General features: G+C 36.2%; 1 protein-coding gene across 5 annotated transcripts in view; it reads right to left on the minus strand.

Moving 5' to 3' along the window:
- Positions 1–18,461, minus strand: part of LOC109063316 (sarcolemmal membrane-associated protein-like) — a 68,977-nt gene that overhangs the window by 40,330 nt on the left and 10,186 nt on the right. For all 5 annotated transcript variants that reach the window (XM_042734612.1, XM_042734616.1, XM_042734614.1 and 2 more), the window contains exons 2-3: positions 11,318–11,465; positions 10,146–10,218 (exon numbers count right to left, since the gene is read on the minus strand). In XM_042734612.1, coding sequence (XP_042590546.1) covers positions 10,146–10,218; positions 11,318–11,465 — 221 coding nt within the window. The remainder of the gene's footprint in view (positions 1–10,145; positions 10,219–11,317; positions 11,466–18,461) is intronic.

The raw sequence follows: 18,461 nt of genomic DNA on the forward strand, positions 1-18,461 counted from the left end.
TATGTAGGAAAGACTCCATTAAGGAAACATCAGAAGGAGGTTGAGAAGTATAGAGACTGGAATAAAAGGGAGGAAAAGACAGAATTAATTTTTTGAGGATCAGTAACAAGCTTATTAGAATGGTTATCATAAATCTGTGTAATAAAGCGGGATGCGGACTGGTGTTTAAGCTGGGAGGCAAGAAGATGGCCTGCTCTGTCCCCATGTTCATAATAGGTGGCTTTAGTTCTTTTAAGTAAATATTCTGCTTTATTTGTTGAAAGCAAATCAAATTCAGTTTGCAACTTCAAACGTTTCACCTTAAGATCGGGTTTGGGATCGCGGGAATACTGGCTATCCACCTCTAAAATTGAATGGATAAGCTCTTGCTGACGAGATTTCCTGATCTTAGCTAAGTGAGCACTAAAGGAAATTATTCTGCCACGAATAAACGCTTTAAATGTCTCCCATAAAAGAGAAGCAGATACTGATTCAGTTTTGTTAGTCTCAATGAAAAAGTCAATATTTTTGGATAAAAATTCACAGAAATCAGTTCTGGCAAGAAGTCTTACATCGAATTTCCACTGAGGTCGGCTCTTAAAAGGAGGTAAAAAAGAAATATCTAACATATGTGGGGCATGATCGGAAATAACAATGATTCTAATATTGTGCCCAACCCCTCCCCCCTTTGAGTTAACAGGGGGCTTATTCATAAAACTGCAAAGGAGAACATAATGAACTAAATTGGCGGAAAAATAAAAAAAACAATGTTATTTTAACTAGGGCTGTCGCGATAACCGCAATATTGTAATACCGCGCTATTGACAAGCAAACCGCAGAGGAAAGATAGCAACCGCAGAAACCGCGGCAACCGCAGTGTTCAGTATTTTTTTTTTTTTTTTTTTTTTTTTTTAGGCTGTGGCCTTCTTGTTTTTTCAATTTGTCACTGTGCATTCAATGTTAAATAAATTAATGATACAATATGGTTACGACTGTAATTTTCTCGCGAGCCGTTGTAGCTTTGTGGTGTTTCGTTTGTTTTGAATAGGCCGGCTGAAACGATGGCAGGCGCTCTCGTCCCAAAACCTAATGTCACGTCGCCAGTTTGGGAACATTTCGGCTTTCAACCCAATGAAAAGGGCGAGCCAGCAAATTTAGATGAGCCGATATGCAAAATTTGCGGCAAAAAGGTTTCTGTGACACGCGGCAATACATCTAATTTGAGGTGTCATCTCGCTAACTGTCATCCAGCTATTGAAGCGCAGCTGCCCCCTCAAGCATCAGGTCGCGGAGCAACATCGAAAAGAACAGCTGAGACCGGTACCGGCCGACAGTTAGGAGTAGCTGAAGCCTTCGCGAAATCTGTAAAATATGGCCGTGAAAGTAACAGGCATAAATGCCTAACAACCGCTGTAACGCAGTATCTAGTTCAGGAGATGGTTCCATTCAACACGGTGGAGAAAGCTGCATTCAAGTCAATGCTTCAAAAATTTGATAAGCAGTACGAGTTGCCGGGCAAAACATATTTTTCAGAAACTGCTGTACCGAAAATGTACAGCAGGGTAAAGACATCGATCAAAAGCGAGCTTTTGAATGTCGATTACTTTTCTGCCACAGCCGATATGTGGTCAAGTGTCAATATGACTCCTTATATGAGTCTAACGGTTCATTATCTCAGCATGGAATGGATTCTGAAATCACGTTGCCTAGAAACAGTGTTTATGCCCGAAAACCACACGTCCGACAATATTTCGGATGCTCTCCGGCACGCATTTGAAGAGTGGTCCCTGGATAAAAATAAGCTGGCCTGTATCACTACAGACAACGGGGCCAACATCGTTGCAGCAGTCAAAAAGTTGAACTGGCCGTGGCTGAACTGCTTTGGTCACAATTTACATTTGGCCGTCACAAACGCAATGGCAAGCGTAAAGGACCGCACAGCCCGAGCAATGGGCCTGTGTCACACATTGGTCAGTACATTTTCTCAGAGCTGGTTGAAGAGAAGAGATCTAGCGAAAGCACAAGCGGAACTTCAAATTCCTCAGCATGGCCTCATACTGGTAAGTTATAAAATGTAAACTATTTGCTAACTTATTGATCATGTTATTAGGCAATAAATAAAAATGAAATTATAAAAATTAAACAATTAAACCTACTGTTACAATAGCATAGGCCTACTTGCTGGGTTTAATGTATTTTTCGTTTAAAATAAATATTTTGAAACGAAAATTATTTCCAAAGGTAAGATATATTGAAGAAAAAACATTTAGGCTAACTTCAGCTCAATTTAACGTCCATATAGACCTATCTGTCGGTGCAATATTTAGCCTAATTAATATGCATTATTTTGCAGTCGGGATAATTTAAATGTATTTTTTTTTTGTTTAGTAAAAAATATATTTTGAAGAGTATATATTTTTTAATGTGTAGTATTGTGTGTTTTTTTTTTTTGTACTACTTGGATGTTGTCCTTGGCTAATTTATTTAATGATTTAACGGCCAATACTCTTTTCAGGACTGCGCTACGAGATGGGGCACCAAACAGAAAATGGTGGAAAGGGTTTTGGAGCAAATCCCGGCTATCAGAAGAGTTTTGGATGACCGGAGACACCAACATCTAAATCCAAGCTGGCAGGACATCGCTGTCCTTGAGTCCGTGAATGCAGCACTGAAACCCGCGGCTGAGTTTACGGATCTGCTCTCTGGCGAAAGCTACGTTACGGTGTCTTCAGTCAAACCCGTCCTGAAACTCCTGACAGAAGATATGCTTAAACCATCAAACGAGGATACCACCTTAACATCGGACATAAAGCAAAAAATGTGCAGTGTTCTACAGGGGAAGTATGAACCAGCTGCCTTACAAAAACTTTTGGCAAAGGCGTGTTGTTTAGATCCTCGATATAGGGGCGATCATATCAATATCACGGAGACAAAATCCGCACTCATCGAAGAGATGGTGGGAGTGGAGGACGAAGAGACCGCTGCCAGTGCGTCAGTGGTTGGAGACGATGGGCAAGCGGTGGTGCCACCTGCAGCAAAGAAAAAGACTCTTGGAGACCTGCTGAAGTCACGGACAACCTCCGCGTCAGCGCCCATACCCAAGAGAGTGCGAGCAGATAACGAGCTCACACGATATCTGCATGAGGAGTGCATCGACTCCAACGCGAATCCACTGTCCTGGTGGCGCGATAATCAGTCTAGATTTCCGTTGCTGTCCAAAGTCGCGTGCAAATACATGTGTATTTGTGCAACAAGCACACCTTCAGAAAGGGTTTTCAGTGCCGCGGGGAATATTGCTACCCCCGTGCGATCCTCCCTGAAACCACATAAGGTTAATATGTTGGTTTTCCTAGCACGCAACAAGGACATGATAACCCAGGTCTAAATCGCATAGCCTACGTTACCGATTAAGTAATATTTAGTTTATTCTCTGTATTTTCACTTAAGTCTACACGTTGTTCATGTGATAGCCTACTTAAGAATTCTTTCGTTTTTCAAATTAGAAAAATACATTTTCTTATTGCTTGTTTTCATGTGATACTTTAGAACTCTTTGATTTCTTTAAATTTTTTGGGAAAAATTGGAAAAGGCATGTTCTTGTTGCTGTTTGGCATTTAACAATAAACAAAAATGTTTTAAAACGTGTCTCTCTGTCAGTTAAAAAGCAACAATATATGCTACATAACTCAATGATAGAGCTTTGTATGCAGTAAAATCAGGATAAATAAGGTTTGAAAAAAAAAAAAAAATGGCGGTAATACCGCATATCGCGCTATTGAGCCACCCAAAATAACCGCAGGGGAAATTTCTTAACCGCAACAGCCCTAATTTTAACATCAAGCCGGTTAACATGTGTGAAAAACAAAATTAAAAACCAAATAAGACACAAGAATCCTCCATCAAACACAACCCCAGAACATGCCCAGAACATAGAGAACAAAAACACAAATATTTTCAAAAACAACAAAAGAAAGACCCTTCTGATACTCGTCCACTTAGACATGGGGCGAGTCGCCAGAAAAAAACTTTATCTCAACCGATTAAGTAGTGGAGTTGACTCCGACAAACTTTAAAGAATTTAACACCAATAAGACAAGCTCTCCTGATAAAGAATAGACAGGATGCAGTTCAGCAAATGTGCAAAACGAGTACACAAGTTGAAGCAAGTAACTATAAGTCTGGCAAGAAAGAGGTGAGTCGAGCAAAAACCTGAACACTAAATTAGTCTGAGTGAATATTGAAAGACTATATGACTTTCAAGCACACACACACACAAAAAAAAAATTATTAAAATAAATACAAATAAATAAATAAATAAAATATATTTTTTAAATTACACAAAAAAAAAAAAAAAAAAAAAAATTGAAATTGAAATATATAAAAAAATGAAATTAGATATATATTAATCAACTAAAAGGGAGAGAAAAAAATTAAGTGTTATACATTAACGCAAATTAAATGATGTGTGTATATATTAATCAGTAGAACGAAAGAGGAGAAAAAAAAAAAAAAAAAAAAAAAAAAAAATTTTTTCATCTGTACATTAAGTGTTCAGAGTATAAAGCATTTACTCACGGGTATATATAAAAGAAAAGAAAAAAAGAGGCAGGAGACTCTCCTTATCTTCAACGCTGCCCATAAAGTTACTCAGTAAAGTTTTGATGGTAGAATTTTTCTGCAGCATCAGGAGAGTCGAAGTAGAACTCCGAGCCGTTGTATGACACGCGAAGTCTAGCTGGGTAGAGCATGCCAAAACGAACACCGCGGTTTGTACAACAGGCCCTTGACATTGTTGAACGAAGCTCTCCTATTAGCCACCGAAGCACAGAAGTCCTCGTAAAATTTGATCCTATGACCCTTGAATGTAATTTCTTTGGAGGATTTCGCCCATTTGAGCACCGGCCTCCTTCTCAATGTAACGGTGAAATCTCACTGTAATCGGACGGGAATTTTGACCTTGGCGGGGTTTGGGTCTCAGGCTCCGATGGGCTCTGTCAAGCTCCGGAGGTGCGGGAAGGGCATCGCCGACAACCTCGGTGAATAAAATCTGTCATAAACTGCCTGACATCCTTTCCCTCGATATCCTCCGGAAGACCAACCACCCGAATATTTTTGCCGTTGGAACCGCGAGACGAGATCTTCCACGTTAGCTCTTAAAGCGACGTTTCTCCTCCGTTGCCAACACCAACTTCGACTGAAGTGTAGAGACCTCCTGCTCGAGATGAGTAATCCTGTCGCTGTGATCGGATAAACTAGTTTCCATATCAGTGATGGTAGTCGCCTGAGTCGCCAAGGTAGACCCAATAGAGGCAATGGACGAGTGAATGGACTCAAGCGACGAATTCAGCAGCGCGGTAAGTTCGCCAGTCATGTTTCTCCTCAGTTGTCAAGTTCGCTCACCAGCGTGTCAGTTGTTAGCGGGGTTGTAGCGTCGTCCGACATCTTGCCGCTTTCTTGCCCAGGATGAGGCACTTTGCTTTGAGGGTTGTTTTTACCGCCAGCTCGTGTACCTTTACTCATTAGGAACAAGTAACCAAGACCAAAAGTAGCACGAAGAAAACGAACCAGCCCCCAATATAGTGTTATGAAAAATAATTGTGAATTTTAAGTCGGAGCTCTTACACTACGCGTCTCTCCACTACATGGCAAAACCGGAAGTCACTAGTAATAAACAATATTGAGTATTGAGTAGTTGAGTACTGTGCATTTTACCTTACCACTATTTTTTTAATAGTTATTTAATGATTTTAATGGAACCGGAAAGTGAACATTTCTAACGTTTCCCAACCCTACTAGACATAATTCATTTCTAATTCTTTATTTTGAAGTTCAGAAGATTCAGGATAGCAGCATCTCCCACTAGAGCATTGAGGGGATTCAGACTCAGTGTCTTGTGAGTGTGTGTTTATGTAAGACAGAGATGAGTCACAGTAACTCTCCTGTTCCAAGCCTGCAGCCACACACACACACACACACACACACACACACACACACACACACACACACACACACAACAGACAACTGTTTGAGGTGGTTGTTCCAATATGGCAGTCATGGGCTCAATGATAATTCATGAAGACTTGCAGATATCAACAAAGTCCAAAGCAAACACACTGAACTGGATCAAGAAGCATTTTGTTTTAAACAACTGATTAAACCAATGAATGTGACGTTTTTCAATTATTGGCACTGCCAAAGCAAACAATAAACCACAGATCATTTATATATTCCTAAAAAAAAAAAAAACTAACAAGAGACTCATCCAGATCCATAGCACCACATATCCAGCTGATGATGAAATCATTCACATAATAAAATACACGGCTTCAACTGATCTATACTTTTGTGAATGTCAACTACAGCCTAACACACGGCTAAGAAGAGCAGTTCAGTTATGAAAAAGTGCTAAGATTCACCACTGGCTCATCAATAAAGATTTAGCATAATAAAGCAGCTTCCACATCAAGATCACAGTTAAAGAAGACATTACAGAAAAGCAATTGCAGAAATTAAACAAGCCACAATGGAACCAATAAAGTGTGATTGGCACATTGGAAATACATTACATTTCCTATGAGTAAAGTGGAAACAATGTCCCAGTTCTGGTTGTGGTGCTCTGCTGCAATCTGTGATCAATTACAGTGGGAAAGAAACCGAGTTCACCCAATGGAGGAAACGGGACGTCTCCATCTAGTGCTTGACTTTCTCGCCCTCCAGATGGAAAATAAAAACAATCAGCAGCGACCCAGCCCTCGATGACGATCACTTCTCTCTCGTTTCCCGTCCTTCAATAAATCTATCCATTTCTACTCGGGGAGCAACAACGTAGATCTATCTAAACGGACAGCATCAAGTGGAAAGAGTGAAGTCATTTTGCTGAGAAACTCTAAAAGGAGGGGAGATTTCTTAAGCAGATGTCTTTTGTCGACTAGCTGGAAAGAATTTCAGCAGGCTAGTGGGACGTAACGCTTTCAGAGGAACAATTTCTCAGGCTGCCTTTTTGACCTCAAACAGCAAGTAAAAGCTCTGACCGCAAACACATACAGCAGTCCCTCGAATGCATCTTCTAATAAACAGAAGAGCATACAGACACATGCCGCTAACCCCAAACACGCATCTCCACTGGCCTGGCTGGGCTCCAGAGGCACGAGCTCAACAACTAGACGCGTGTGGCTTCTATAAATACATCCACAAGCTGGATGTGAACATGCGACTAAGTCGAGAGCTCGGCCAAGGAGCTCCACCGCCCTCAGAGACACAACTGATGTTTGCTGAACAGCCCAAGCGGATGAGAAAATTGGGAGCGGAGCGAACTAAGATTGGACAGTAGGGTTGTGCAACTTCAAATAATTCATATAAAACAAGTTAATAATTTCTGCAGGACTAGCAACATCAACTTGTGACAAAAATGAATTCAGCTGAATAAATAATGTGGGCTGGGAGAAATATATATTAAATATTTCCATTTACATACTTCCATTTTTCCCTTTATTTTTTACATATACATTTTTCTACATTATTTACATATACATACATTTGTGTTCTTGTGTGTGTGTGTCTACATATATGCACACACACACATATTATATTAATAATTTATACAATTATTTATTTTAATGTGTTAAAAACTAATTTAATTAATCATTAAAAAATAAAAAGTCAATTTTGAAACAATACATTTATTATTTGTATTAAATTGTATTGAAAATGTATTGAATTTATAATATTTTATACGTGTGAATTAATAATAAATATATTTTAAATTGTATATATTTTATAAATATTCTATGTATATATTAAAGTACATCTATATATTAGCACATTTATTATACATATATAATATATATAATATATATAATACATATATTTTGTACATATATATAATACATAAATATTGTATCAAATTTCAATGTATGATTTAAAAATACATACTACAATAAAACAACTAACATAAAACATTACAATATTGAATATGTAAGAGTATTACATGTATTAAATTATATATATAAATATATGAGTGTATGTGTGTATACATAAGTTAATTTATACATTTTATATGTAATATTTTAATACATACTACAAATGTGCTTTTATTAATATACTTTCTAATAAAATATTATACTAAATATTAATACATTTCCAAAATAATAATACAGGGCATTGGAGGGGGGAGGCAGCTCACTAGCTGATCTGACTAACGGACTAGTCAATTATTAAACAAGCAGTCAACAATCCCTGAGCCATTCCTAACAGAGAGGGGTTAGAGTAAAGAAATAAGGTTCAGTCATTAATGCATCTAGCCACAGGGTGGATTTAGAGACACAGTCTGCCAGCAGCTGAGACTCAAGGTGTGTGGTCCCTCAACCCTGCCAGTGTTTATGGAGCTCTCTGCCATTTCCTCGTGCTTGCATTAAACGTGAGCTTTATTCAGCGAGCACTTCCACGTTAGACAAGGAGAGCCGTAAAAATCTTTTAAAGCCCCAAAAACAGATGCCCACAGCACACACCTTGTTTCCACGCGAGTTGGTTTAACAGGTCCTGCCAGCAACGAAGGCCGCGGGGAAGCTTTCGGCACGAGAGCCATCTGCTTCACGGATGCCTTCCGTTAAACGATTTTTATAGCCGGTGATCCATGCACAGTCAAACACAGCATTCATATGGTGGTAGGAAATCCCCTCCGTCAACAACACCATCAATATCCCTCTTCATGAATATAATAAACACCAGCCGTGCCGAGCATCAGATTACTAACTACACAACCGTTTGGCTCTGAACCCAGAATGGCAGTTCAATAATGGTACGCTATGGTGCCTTTTAACTAAATGAAGAGAATGCAGGTGAACTGTTAAGTTGGTGCACTTGGCTGGCATATACCTAGATGTCAATGTAATTAAAGCTGTCTGGATTTGGAGACACTCAGACTAATGCTGTAGAAACGGAGCAGATGGAGGCGGATGAGACCCGCGAGACCCCTACGGTGCCTGTGCTCATCTCTCGTCTCAGACAGTCTGCTGTTCGTGCAGCATCACCAAAATCCAATCAAAAATCAATAACTGCCCGGGGCACAGTGAATCACGCACGAAATTTAATTGAGGCCTTTGGGCCATGAAAAAATAATAAAAAAAAAACATTTTTTTTTTTTGTAAGCTATAATTAAAATCTGATGAACAATGTGGGAACCACTACCATCACATTTGAAAAGAACACTGTGTGGTAAAGCAGTGCAAATTTACATTTATTGATATAATATTTTAGTTTTTGTTAATATTTTAAATTAGATTTCATTTTTATATTTGGCCTTAATTTTTTGTTAAAATAATAGTCATTTTGTTGCACGGTTTTAAAATGTTTATACAGTTTATATACTTTTTTTTTTAGTTTATATAAATTTTTTCTTTATTATTTTAGTTTGTCATTTTAGTACTTTAAGGTAAACTAACTGAAAATTATTTTTGTAATTTATTTTTATTTTTTACTTTAAGCTATAATAACACTGGGTTAAATACAATTTGAGTATCACTCAACAACCACAGAAAATTATATAGGCTCATTATTTAGTTTATAAAAACTGAAATAAGTAAAACAACATTACATAGACATTTATGTGCATTTACACATATTTTTTTAAACTAAGTGACTGTTTTCTGTAAATTGTTTTTTTTGTGATTTCATTTGGAATAGTCTGAAAAATGAAAAGGCTTTTCCTACATGGCAAAAAAAGCACAGAGCATCATTGTGACATGTGGTGAGATAATACGTGTAAATATGCAATGTGCATTTGCTAAATAACTGAGAAAATACTCACAAATAAAGGAAATGATACAACCACGAAACAAAAACCAGCATAAAAGCCTAGATCTGATCCTCCACTAATTCTCGTCATACAACATTTGGCCACTAACAGTCAAACTAACAGCCCACGTGTCATTTCCTCTGAACAAGCACAGGCAAATGTTGTTTTGGTCAAGTGAATCAGTGGAATCAGCAGCTGTAAGCCTCAGCTCTCAGAGATTTTATCACATTGTGTGCATGTTTTTATAAGTGATAGAGCTTGTAATCACGAGTTACCCTAAAGAATATCGCATCAGGTTGAGCGTTGCATTGATAGAAGCCTTTTCCAAGATTAAACCATGAAAAATATTAAATAATCTTTAAACAGGACTTACTCTGATCGCCGCCGAGCTTCCATGCCATCTGGTAAGAAGAGTTTGATGGTCGACACTATACAGCCATGAGTGACTAAAACAACAAGAGAAACATAAAATAAGGATGTATGACAACAGTGGTTACACAAAATAGCATTATTGTCATAACAAAGCTACAGGTAATCCCAAGCATAAACAGGTCATAAAAATGAACTAATATGAGGCCGTCTAAGATGCCACGATCATCAAAACTAATTTCAATACCTCACCAGTTAAAATACAGGTTTTCATGTTCATGTGTACTTTAGTTTTGTTATGAAGTAATGTCTGCTTTCGTTCGTTTTAAAGGGTAAGTTACTTTGCATTTGTATCTGATTGTGAAAGTGTCTCGTTGCATGTATTTGAGTTACGACATCCAGAACAGCAACCAGCCAGCGCTCTTGGGTTTCAAAAGCAGCCTCTGCATTACAGCATCTTTAAAAAGTGTAGTATGCAACGGGTGCATTTGTGTGAACATGATTCTAGACCCATAACACAAAAAAAATAAACATGCAATAGTGTCATATATTACAATAACAAAAAACCGGGGTCCCAAATTAAAACTCATCAGCACTAAAAATAATAACAAATGGTTTAATTCGATCTGCAAGAATGGCATTATGCAAATGACATTATTTTATAAATATATAAAACTCATATTATATATATTTTATTTATAAAAAAAAAAAATGTATACACTTATATATTTAATATTTATTAAATATAATATTTCAATTATTTTTAAATAATTTATTTAATTGATAAAAACCGTATATTTATATTAAATATTCAATATATTGTGTATTTTTAATATTTATGAAGCAGTTAAAATATACAATATTTAATACATATTATATGTATAAAATATATTGTAGTATAAAACATATAACAATATATAAAATGTATATATAGATTTTTTAAAAATAAAAAAAGTATAAAATTCACTTTTTTTTTCAAACTCAATACAAATTTATATTTAATAATACATGATATGTAAATATTATATATACAATATAATAAAACAAAAAAATAATGCAGACGTTTTATATCCAGAAAGGAACATTTCTATTTTCACATCCACACCTGCATTACAGACAAACACGAGGATAGATCATGTTTCATTACTGCAGCCAACACTGACAGGCTTTCCTCACCTTTCCGGGTGTTCTCCGTCACATCCACCCCAAACTGAATGACATCACCGGAGAGCACCTCACAGGGAGGGCTCTCCTCGGACCCCCGGCTCAGACGCTGGCTGTTGATGAAGGTGCCATTGCTGCTTTTGGTGTCCTGGAGATAGAACTGAGAAGAGAGGGGAGGCGAAAAGATTACTGATGCGTCAAATACAGCACTACACTGAAGAGTGCAGAACAAATGTCACAGCTGAAAGACAGCGATTGTTAAAAGGAGGAAGCACTCGAGATAAACTTGCATTGACCAAGAGGAGAAACAATCAGGCTACATTTAATGCAGTTTATAGAGGTCGACAGTTTCATTGTTACAATACAGTTTATAACACATTCTTAATGCAGTAGAGAAACATTAAACCTATAATTAAACTAGACTGGTAACTAGACACCTCAGTTTTGTTATTGTTTACTATAACTATTAAAAATAGTTTCAAAGAGGCAGTAGTGAAACATAAAAACCTATAATTTACCTAGACTGGTAAAATTGACTTATTTCAGTTTTGTCAAAAACAGTTTTATTTAATTAAAATGAAGCTAATATAAAAATAAAATACAAATATTAGATGAAAAAACTCAAAAAATGTTGCCTTCACTATACAGAAATATAAATAAAGCACAGAACTAAAATTAACAATGAGAACATAAAAGTAAAACAATGCAAAATATTAACATACTATAAAATTAGAACCGTTGCTTTTAATTGAAATAAGTTTAATTACAGAAATTGCTGACACTATAAAAAAGTATGCATAAATAGATTTCAATAAGCAACGAAAAAGGACAGAAAAAAATTCAAATTAAAATGAAGGCTTAAAATATAAACAATTGCTCATTCAAAATATTACTAAAAATACATAAAATTAGAACTGTTGTCTTTAACTGAAAAGTTCAAGTGCTAAAATTACTAAAACTTAAATTAATGCTTTAAAGTATTAAAAAAAACTAATAATAATTACAATAGTACGAACAAAGTAAAATGACTAAAACTTAAATTAAAATCAAAACTACAATAAATAGATATAGAAAAAATAATAAATACTATAAAAGTAAATAAATAAGGCTAAAATAAAACCAGCACCCATCTGACATATGAATTGGCTTTCTATTGTGATCAAACATCACAAATTAAACGTTATCCCTCCGAAAGGCAATCAAAAGCAACCTCTACTCATACAAGTTACTGCTGAAAATTTACTCGGCATGTTCAACATCCCTGATCGGCTTGAGCTACACACCTAATGACAAACAGCCATCAAGGGCGCCAGAGAACTGGCTTTGGAGCTGTCATGAATTGTATTTGTTTAATGTACTCTGTTGAACTCCCTTCATTCAGAACGAATGCTGCTGAATTTCCTTCTCTCGGCTGGATGAATAGATTCACTGTCAAACACGACGACAGTATAAGTGACATTCATTATTTCCGCCCAACGCCAACGTCCCACGTCACATGTGGGCATCGCTGCTAACAGGTTCATCAGGTTAAGCCACAGGATGAATGCTGTTTCCTTCAATACAATGAAATCAAGGTTATGACTTGATTAGACCCACAAACCTGACATTTTAATTTACATTATGCAACTGATTGGCCATATGATCAAGCAGGAGTCAAGCTCTATCACATCCTCCATCATAGCAGGAGTGAAATGTGATATCTGTGTTTGTCTTACGTGTATTTTGGCACGGAGACTGAATGACATTGGTGATGCATCTGTTCATAAGCAACCAGCTCATTTGGAAAAAACACATATTAGCTCATGTGCATAAAGAATAAGCCTGGTTTAACTCAGAAAGACATCTTTATCAAAGCCAAGCAACAGAAACGTGTTGCATGCAGAAGCAGAACTGCCTCTGGTTCACAGTTTGATGTGTCTCATACAGCTGGATGCTACATACGGTCCTTCTACTTTTCTAAAACACAGAACTAGTAAGTGGTACAAGCAAATGAGAACGAATGGAGAAGCACAAATGACATAGCATATTCCCTCCTATTTCCTCTTGCTAACGGTTGTGTGGACTGTATTCTGAGGTTACTGTGGTCGCAGATCTCAGATTATGTTTTACATTCGTTCAATTTTCTAAAAGCCTATAATGTTAATGTCTCTTATGCATAAGCAGGAACTGAGTAAAAATTAGATTAATGAAGCTTGATAGGCAGCGCTAATGACAGCAACATATAAGCAACAAAAATATTAACATTTATATCTACTGATATGTTAATATCTACTGATATGTTAAGAATTATTGAATTAACATTCAAATACAAGCACCATTTAAAAAAAATACACATGAATAAGTTATGCACTACTGCAGGTATTCCCTAACATTTTTGATAGTGAAACCCCTTTGACATTAAATATTTTCTTCAAATAAACGCTGAGATTTAAGTCAATATTTCAATCATTTAAAAACACTTTCACATGTTCAGGCTTCTCTGATGTTGGTTAACAGTCACATGCAGGAAAACAAATAATTACAGTAATTTTAATTGCCTTTTTTAATATTTAAAAATGGTGTTTTAAAAATGTATTATTTTGAAAATGTAATTTATTTATTTACATATTAGTGCTGCATTATGTGGTCAGAAATTTTACTTTATAATATATTATGGTTTCAACTGCAATATAATAAACATTCAGCCAAAAAGGCCACAATATTATCAACATTAATAATAATAATAATACAATTATTTTATTAGAAATATTTTTACTGTATAAAAATATAAAATAATTCAAAAATAATCGTACTTTAATAAGTAATTAGTATTTTATCATTTTATTTTACACCAGTTTAAAACAATACTGTCAGACAAACTTTACAACTGTTCTCTTGTTTTTTTCACTCAACCTTACTCGGTAGTGTAAAATACTTACTGTGTGATTCCTAAACTATAATTATAAAGTCAATTGGTAGCAGTTTAGGGAGAAACTTCAACCTGCCTTCATTTATCAACAGCTGGCGTGTTAAATATTGATTAAATATGCTGGGACACGGCACTAATGCACCTGCATGTGTCACAGCAACTGTCAAGAGGCTCCTACACAGAGGGTGAGTGCAATACAGAGAGAGAACGAGTGAGCGAGAAAGAGAGAGGGCTGATTTTTCTGTCAGGGATTCGCCCCCACATCCCATCGTCAAAGCCGACGCTGCCACCAGCCTTCTGCCTCGAACACAAATCTGACTTGAAGTTATTCAGCAGCACATCTCAAACAGGTGCCAGTATTCCTGAGATCAGTGTGAAGGTCATCATTCATCCTATAAGAAATCTCTTTATACTCTACCTAACTGAGTCCATGTGCAGACTGGAACTATTTTGAGTGCAGGTTTTATATAAGCTGTACAGAAAGGCAGTATTACCCCGTGCAAACAAGAGCAGAGAAGATTTGTGCAATTAACACTTCCAACACTGATAATTAAAAGGAATCATGGGAAGGAAGGAGGTGGAAACATATAGGGGGAATCATGGGAAGGAAGGAGGTGGAACATCAACTTCAGTTCTGCTGGTAGAATGGTTTAAGCAAGACATTTCTACTCTAGTTGGATGGTTATAACGGTTTAGAGAGTTAGAGATGTCAAATACAATATGAATGCTCCTTTACTAAAACTAAATTAATGCAATATTAACAAATTCAATTAAAATGTCTCAATGTTTTCAAAAAGTAGCCTTCAACCTTCTCAAAATAAACAATATGTTTTTACTCAAGTCAATAGGTTTGATATTCTGTCAATGTCTGCAAATAAGAAACAAATAAACATACAATAAAAACCAGTCTGTTTGTTAATGTCTGTATTTTTTTATTTATTTTTTTGTCCTTAATAATTAAGGAAAAAACAGGAAATATAAAAACTAAAATGAAACTAAACTTCTAAAATAACTGGTGCATGCTCGTTTTCATTACAAGGAGATTCGGTGAAATCCATAATTTAATTTTTCTGGTCAAAACAGTACAAAAGCTCACATCATACTGTCTGTGTTAGTCCCCCTTAATCATATCAGCCCAAAGCCCCATGATTTATTCCACGAGAACAGCTCTGAAAGCCAATTCTGAGATCTTGAAGGAATGCAGAGTTTAAGCTTCAAAAGCAAGTCTAAACCTAAATCACTCCTACCTGAAAAGAGCTCCATCCTGGGATGGAAAACAAACGGCCTGGCTGAGGAAATTAACATCGATCGGTGCAGGCTGTGTAAAGCGGGTCAGCTATAGCGAAGACACTAACCCGTTAAGCTTGGTTACTAATCAGCAGGTCAGGCAATAAAGCACCCTTAACCTCAATCCTCAAGAACCAGGCAAATCAATACGAACCTGGAAAGCTTAAATCTTCTCATTCATGCTGGAAATGTGATGCATGTCAACACACATGTAAACAAACTCATTGCAAGTAAAATTTTAGCAAACCTGAAAGCATTACTGCAGTAAAAACACTCTTACTATAAACGGATAAATCGCTCGATCAGACCCGGTGGACCCAACGGCTACAGAATGACTCAAGCATAAGTGGGGTTTAAGATTTCAAAAGGCAATGAGGTCTTTCCCTGGAAAACCTGAAGTCATCTTACAAAAGAACCCCTTACGCTTGCCCTGTGAAGACACCATCTATCACAGAGTAGTTTCATGGACAGAAGGTTCACTGTCAGTCTTTCAACACTGGCCAAAATACTACAATACATCAGTACAGTCTAACACAGTTTTTTAGTCTTTGAAGAAAAAAGACAATATATGGACAATTTAAAATAACAAGGACAGGTGATGTTTGTTAATTTTAGACCTTTTTACTCTAAAATCAAACTAAAACAAAACTAATTTGCAAAATGGACTAAAAATGGTCAAGCAGCAAACTTAATATTCGAACATTTACTAAGTTGAGTATTTAATTACATCAAATAAAAGACAGCAATGGCATATTCACAATTACACATTATTACTAGTATGTGCATTATTCAGTTTAAATGTAAAATGCTTATGTTACATTTAATACATAACTGATAAATGCTTTTCTATAACATTAGTGCAATAATATATTGCAGCGCTGTTTGTCAACAACTAAATTAAAATATTCAATAATTTTATTCATTCAAATTTTTCAGAATTTTGTTGATAAAGTAAAACAACTGGATTAACACTACATACCTCAAAGAATAATACATATTTACATACATTTAACTAACATTGTCAACAACCAATTTAACTCAACTGTCAACAACTGAATTGGTAATAAACTTAAAAAAAAAAAAAAAAAAAAACAAGATAAACACTAAATAGTTCAAAGAACTCAAAGCCTCCAATGTATTTACTAAGTCAATATACACTCATACTGCAAAATCATCCATCAAAAAACACCCTATTATGATTCAACCGCCAGTAATCAATATCAACTTCACTTCAGAAATTCTGGCCAATGTTTGTATTTCCTAAAGCCCGGAGTCTGTCGTCCTCAAATACTATGAATCCTCTAAGAACTTAATAAAAACCAAGGCCAAAAAGTTTATTCCATTAAAGTCTTCCTTCATTAGCTTTTCAAAACACCAGAGCTAAGGCACAGACCTGGAGAGATGCCCATTCATTGAACTAATAGTAGAGAACTATAGGAAATAAAAGAAATCACACTTATATCTGTCAGAGTTACACATTTCAGTGTCTGAATGGACTTGAATAATATTTACATTTAATAATTTAGCAGACATTTATCCAATAATTTATTTATCATAAGCAAGCTGACAAAAGAATCAGCATCTATGTACAATGTGCCAAATCAAAATAAACTAGATTAGTACAAAAAGCTACAGCAGAGGTGAGATGAAGAAAAAAGGGAATGAGAGATGGATTTTTAATGAGAAGGCATAAAAGTAAATATTTTGTTGACGGTTGTGAATAAGTTAAGTGCAGCAGTTTCTTGAAAGATGTCATGGTCTCGGCAGATTAGATGGGGCTTTGCAGCTGATTTCACGAGGGGAAAGAGTGAAGCGAGTGAAGGTTTCGGAAATCGACCTTCTGCCTAATTGCGAAGGAATGACCGTGCAGCCTCATCTACAAACATCAAGCATATTTCATGCTACAGTTATTTGAGGTCAGAGATATAATGGTACAAGAAGCTGCCTAGCACCACAGAACAGTCAGGAAAATATCAAACTAGTGCTAGGCATTCACTCATTCAATGTTTTCAATGATAGCTCATGTTAATCATGATGTGCAGTGAGAAGGGCTTGATCCTCATGGCAGAGATATGCCCTGGAAATAGCCCAAGTTTAAAAAGGGGATTGATTTAAAAGCTACAAATAAGGAGACCATTGAGAGAGTGTTTACAGTTACTTAGAAACCAAATGAAGAATGTAGTGTTTTTAGTGATCTCCAGAAAGGGGCTTGGAAGAAAACATGAGGATTTGTAAAATAAATGTAGTGTAGTATCTTAAAACATGGCTTTATACGTGTTTGAAATACAAAACGTAGTATGAGCGTCCTATCTGCATTCTAATGAATTAACAGGGTGGATAAAATGGACTCAGTTTTATGATTACAGCACTGTAGAAGTATGACAGAGCTTGGTGTGGTGTAGAAAACTTCACATTTAATAGATTATGACAGCATGGATTTACATAGATAACATATGATCCAATTAAGACGTCTCAGTTAATATTATTATTAATTGCATTGACAAGATCTTATTAGATAACAGCACTTGCACAAGAGTCTTTTGCCAGATAGAGTCCTACAGTTTGTTACCGGTTTTCTGTGGCATTGTATGTGTCTGCAAATATTAAACAATAGCAGCTGACATTTGATATTTCTACGAGAGCGGTATGAATTATTAGAAAGCCTTTCCAAATCAGGACACTACATCATGTATGACTGTCAATGAAACAAATATCTGTGAATAAGCTGGTTCACTATAAAGAACATGCTGACAGTGCACTTTCAACTCCAAGACATACATTTCTATAATATCAGTATTTTCTGACACGTAGCAGGCCGATAAGGAAATAGACAGAGTCCTGTACGGCTACTTGAGATCTAGGGTGTGGGTCGCCCCGCAGGGCACTGGGCGAGTTCGTATCACGAAGGAGGGGGCTCCGGTAGCTAAACTCAGCTGCTAGCCAGTTGTCCCTGTCTTTGTG

Source organism: Cyprinus carpio, chromosome B11, assembly GCF_018340385.1.
Source record: "Cyprinus carpio isolate SPL01 chromosome B11, ASM1834038v1, whole genome shotgun sequence".
NCBI lineage: Eukaryota > Metazoa > Chordata > Actinopteri > Cypriniformes > Cyprinidae > Cyprinus > Cyprinus carpio.